This window comes from Poecilia latipinna, unplaced genomic scaffold (genome assembly GCF_001443285.1).
Source record: "Poecilia latipinna isolate Pla-1442-1.1 unplaced genomic scaffold, P_latipinna-1.0 Scaffold900, whole genome shotgun sequence".
Taxonomy (NCBI): domain Eukaryota; kingdom Metazoa; phylum Chordata; class Actinopteri; order Cyprinodontiformes; family Poeciliidae; genus Poecilia; species Poecilia latipinna.
In genome coordinates this window covers 196,699-200,585 of record NW_015113516.1, presented here as the reverse complement: position 1 = coordinate 200,585, position 3,887 = coordinate 196,699, and the positions used below count along the sequence as shown (strand labels likewise).

At 41.9% G+C, this 3,887-nt stretch overlaps 1 protein-coding gene across 4 annotated transcripts in view; it reads left to right on the top strand.

The window, feature by feature from the left end:
- prkcaa (protein kinase C, alpha, a) overlaps nucleotides 1-3,887 on the top strand; it is a 148,089-nt gene that overhangs the window by 113,301 nt on the left and 30,901 nt on the right. For all 4 annotated transcript variants that reach the window (XM_015048708.1, XM_015048707.1, XM_015048706.1 and 1 more), the window contains one exon: nucleotides 134-272. In XM_015048708.1, the coding sequence (XP_014904194.1) occupies nucleotides 134-272 (139 nt within the window). The remainder of the gene's footprint in view (nucleotides 1-133; nucleotides 273-3,887) is intronic.

Genomic DNA, 3,887 nt, shown 5'->3' with positions numbered 1-3,887 from the left:
AAAAAAAACAAAAAAATAAAACTTTTTGTGCAAAAAAAACAACCCTTTTTTTTTGGGAAAAAAAAAAAAAAAAAAAAAAAAAGCACTCCCTCTACCCTCTACATGATCCATTAATAATCTGTTCCTCCCTCAGGGATCTGAAGTTGGACAACGTAATGCTGGACTCAGAGGGACACATTAAGATCGCCGACTTCGGCATGTGTAAAGAGAACATGGCAGAGGGCGTGTTCACACGAACCTTCTGCGGCACTCCGGACTACATCGCTCCAGAGGTGAGTCGGGCTCCGTGTGTGTGTGTGTGTGTGTGTGTGTGTGTGTGTGTGCGCATGTTTTGATGCGTTAGGTCACAGCTGTCACTCCGTCTGAGTCTTGTCAGCCTCGTGCTCCCGATTAAGGCTGCTGCCTTTAGACAGGGAAGCACATACATAAAAACATCCACACCAGCATCCTGACGTGAATGTTTGAGTCAAACAGACGAGTGAGTCGCCTGTCAAAACTCGACTCAAGCCTGAGAGCCGGGGTCTCTTCATCGCTGCCGGGTTTCTTTTAGTGGCCTGTAAGCATTTAAGTTTGTGACATTTTTATTTATCATAAGACAAATGCATTCACCTTAAAATCGGATGTTATTTGTGTTAATGTTTCTCTTCTTTTAACCAGAATACGAGCGTTTTGATGTCTTGATTTTGAATAAGGCCTTTTTGAAAAATGGGCAAATTTGTGCAAAGCTTTGGCGATATTCCACTAATGTTAAAAAAAGAAACATTTTGCTAATTTTTCTCGAGCCTGGGTTTATTTTTAGCCTCTGATATATGGGAGGCTGGGTTATTGATTCTCTCTAAAACTTTCTCTGTCATATCAGGGGGTTATTTCCAGCTGCGATGCTCGTACCCAGGTTGATACTAATGCACCGGCCGGGACAGCACAGCAGGCACTCAGAGCAGTCTGCCGCTCCAGAGTGCTCATTTTATTTCTAATCCCACGAGGCCTGTAGATATCCGTAATGACAGCAGCGTTTACAGCCACAGAGTTCCAGATCGCACATCATCAGTATCTGTATGCATGCACAGAATACAGAACAACCTGGGAAAAAGGCATGCATTTTACCTCAAAACTGAAAAAGTTCAGTCTGACTTCTGAAAATGAGTTGGACACAATCGAGGATAAACTGTTGCTGGACAACTGATTCATGCAAATCATTTTCTGACGAACCTGTGGACTGGATTTTTCTCTTGTATGTCAATGAGTGAACTGGGCTTTTCAAGTCTAGTAGTTCAAAAGTGCTTTACATCACAAAAAACATCATACAGTCACCAATTGGGGGAAAAAGCAATAAACATCACAATTTGTCAAAAATCATTAGTTGTGGTAACAGTAAGTGGTGATTGGTGGAACAGGGTTTCAAAGAAGGAAAAGATAGACAAATGCATCCAGTTCAACTTTTGCTCCAAAGTGACTTGTAGTCCGGAAAATATGGTAAAAAATTCACATGAGATCAATAATTTTTTTTTGTTAGGATTTTCATTGTTTCCTGGTTTTTTAGCTTTATTTTATTGCTACAGCTAAAGTAACTTTTGTATTCCTGGACATATAAATGTCCTGTTAGAAACGTGTTTGTTCCATTTCTTTGCCTGTTCCGTTGACCCCAGCTGCGTTGGTGTGGAAGTACGTTTTCGTGTTGCCGTGGCGCTCTCGATGTCGCCGTACGAATGGCAGAACACGGCGGCGTTCCCGCCGCGCACAGAAGCACTAGCACATGTTCAGGCAGAAGATTTCCACCGCACGTACGCTGGCCTATATAGCCATTCGTGTGAACTTCCACCTCAGTGACTCTGACACACAGAGGGAAGAGATGGGAAAGGAAGTGAGAGGAGGTAGCAACGCAGAAGAAGAAAACATGGTGTCGAGAAAAAGAGCTAACGCTGACAGACGTACTCAGACAATGAAGGGAAGACTCACAGGCAACGAGGGTTGAAATGAGCATTCGTTGCCTCCTGGTGGCTCGGTGTGCTTTTCTTTTTCTCTTTTTTCTTCCTGAAGAGTGTTTGAGGATATGTCTCTGTCCTACATGAATCATTTTTCCTCTGCTCTAGTTGTTTCTCTCTGTGGTGTGTGGCATCAGGAGGAATGAGTATCCACTTACTTGCTCACTCATATGTGGGCTGAAACAACAATCTCGGTGCCAGAATGAGAAGGCACAAATCTAGTCATAGTCTCTCTGAATCTGGGAATACATAATGTCCTGATATGCAAGCAATAATGATGAAGCTGAAGATTCTAGGTCACTTCAAGCAGCCGTGGAGAAAATGGCTGGCATCACCTTCTGTGGAGCCAGAGGTCCGTTATCTAACGGACCGAACTCGATCTGGGTGCTCAAGAAGGACACGGTTCTTGTTTTGGTTTTATTGATGTTAACGCAAACAGGGTGTCCGTGCAAAAAGTCTTAAATTCAAATGTATAAAATTGACTAGGAAATATTTAAATTGACCTTAAATACTTTAAATCACAGGTCTTAGATGTTGTCGTGGCAGGACTATTTAATCTCGTAGGTTCTTTTTTCTCGTGGGACTTTCTGTCAGTCAAAAGTTTGAGTCACATGCAGATATCGTTATTACATTCTGTGACTTGTGGCGGTTGAGGCTACGCTAACTAGCTGCTAATAAACTTTGCTAGCTAGCCAGCTTTTCCCTGTTTCTCTATTATCACCAGTTGACTGAACAAAGTTCGTCTTTGCCACCGGCTCACTCCTGTTGCCCACCTATACACCACATGGGCACCACATACAAAATATGACATTTTCTTTTGTACACTTTGTCATGAGAAAGGTTGTAATGTCATTCATAAAGGTATTAAACCCTTTCAATATTTAACATTTGGCCTCTTCATTAGGCAAATAAGTCCTTATTATTTACTAACTCAACAGCAAATGAGCCAATCACGTGGCAGCAGGCATTAAAATGGGATGAAGATGACGTGTTGCCTTGGCTTGTCTCCATCTGTCCCCTGAACAGGTTGCTGTTCCTTTACAGAGACAAACAGGACACACAGCTGTCCACGCACTCACACGCCTGGACAACAAAAGTGACCCATTTATTAACTACCTTGAATGTTTTTGGGCTTTTTGAAGAAGCTGGGGAACCTGGAGAAAACTCATATATTTAATTTAATTTAATTCAATTGAAATAAGAAAAAAAACTTTATTTATCCCAAAATGATATCATCCAAGTATCTTGAAAGAGTTGTTTTGGGCAGTCATTCAGTCTTTTATCAAATCTAAAGAGATCTCTGGCTGAAGGCTGTTGCTGGTTGATGGTCTCACGACCTGCTAACAGCTTCGTTTTGGGGCAGCAACAGTGACATGTCCTCCATGACACCATCAGTTTCTGCTACTCCACCTCATTTGCTATTGCCACTCCACTTTAAATCTCTGTTTGAGCATGTTATGGTCACTGACTTATGGAGAGAAAAATATGGTTTGAACTTCTTCCTTCTCTCTCTCCTGTTGGGTTTGGGGTCGTAGTTCAGGTACTACTTGAGCTTTTGAAATGCTAATCATCTGCTCAGAGTTATAAGAGGAATTTCGAATGTAAACTCGGCTCACATTGAATTAGAAAACACCTCGATAAAAGTCGTGTTCTTTTCATGAGCCCCCAGACTGCTCATTAATATAATCAGTGAAGGAAACCAGAAAACAGCTGCAAGTTCAGAGAAATCCTTTTAGAAGAAAGCCACTCAGCTGTGACCTGATGCACGGCCATTTGCTTTATAGTGCACAGAGTTCCCCAAGGAACCCAACAGTGACACTGAGTCAAATACTCACGTAGCGCCCTCTACAGCAGCTGGTGTTGTTGCATTCGAACACAAAATGTTTTTTTTTTTTTTTTTTTTTT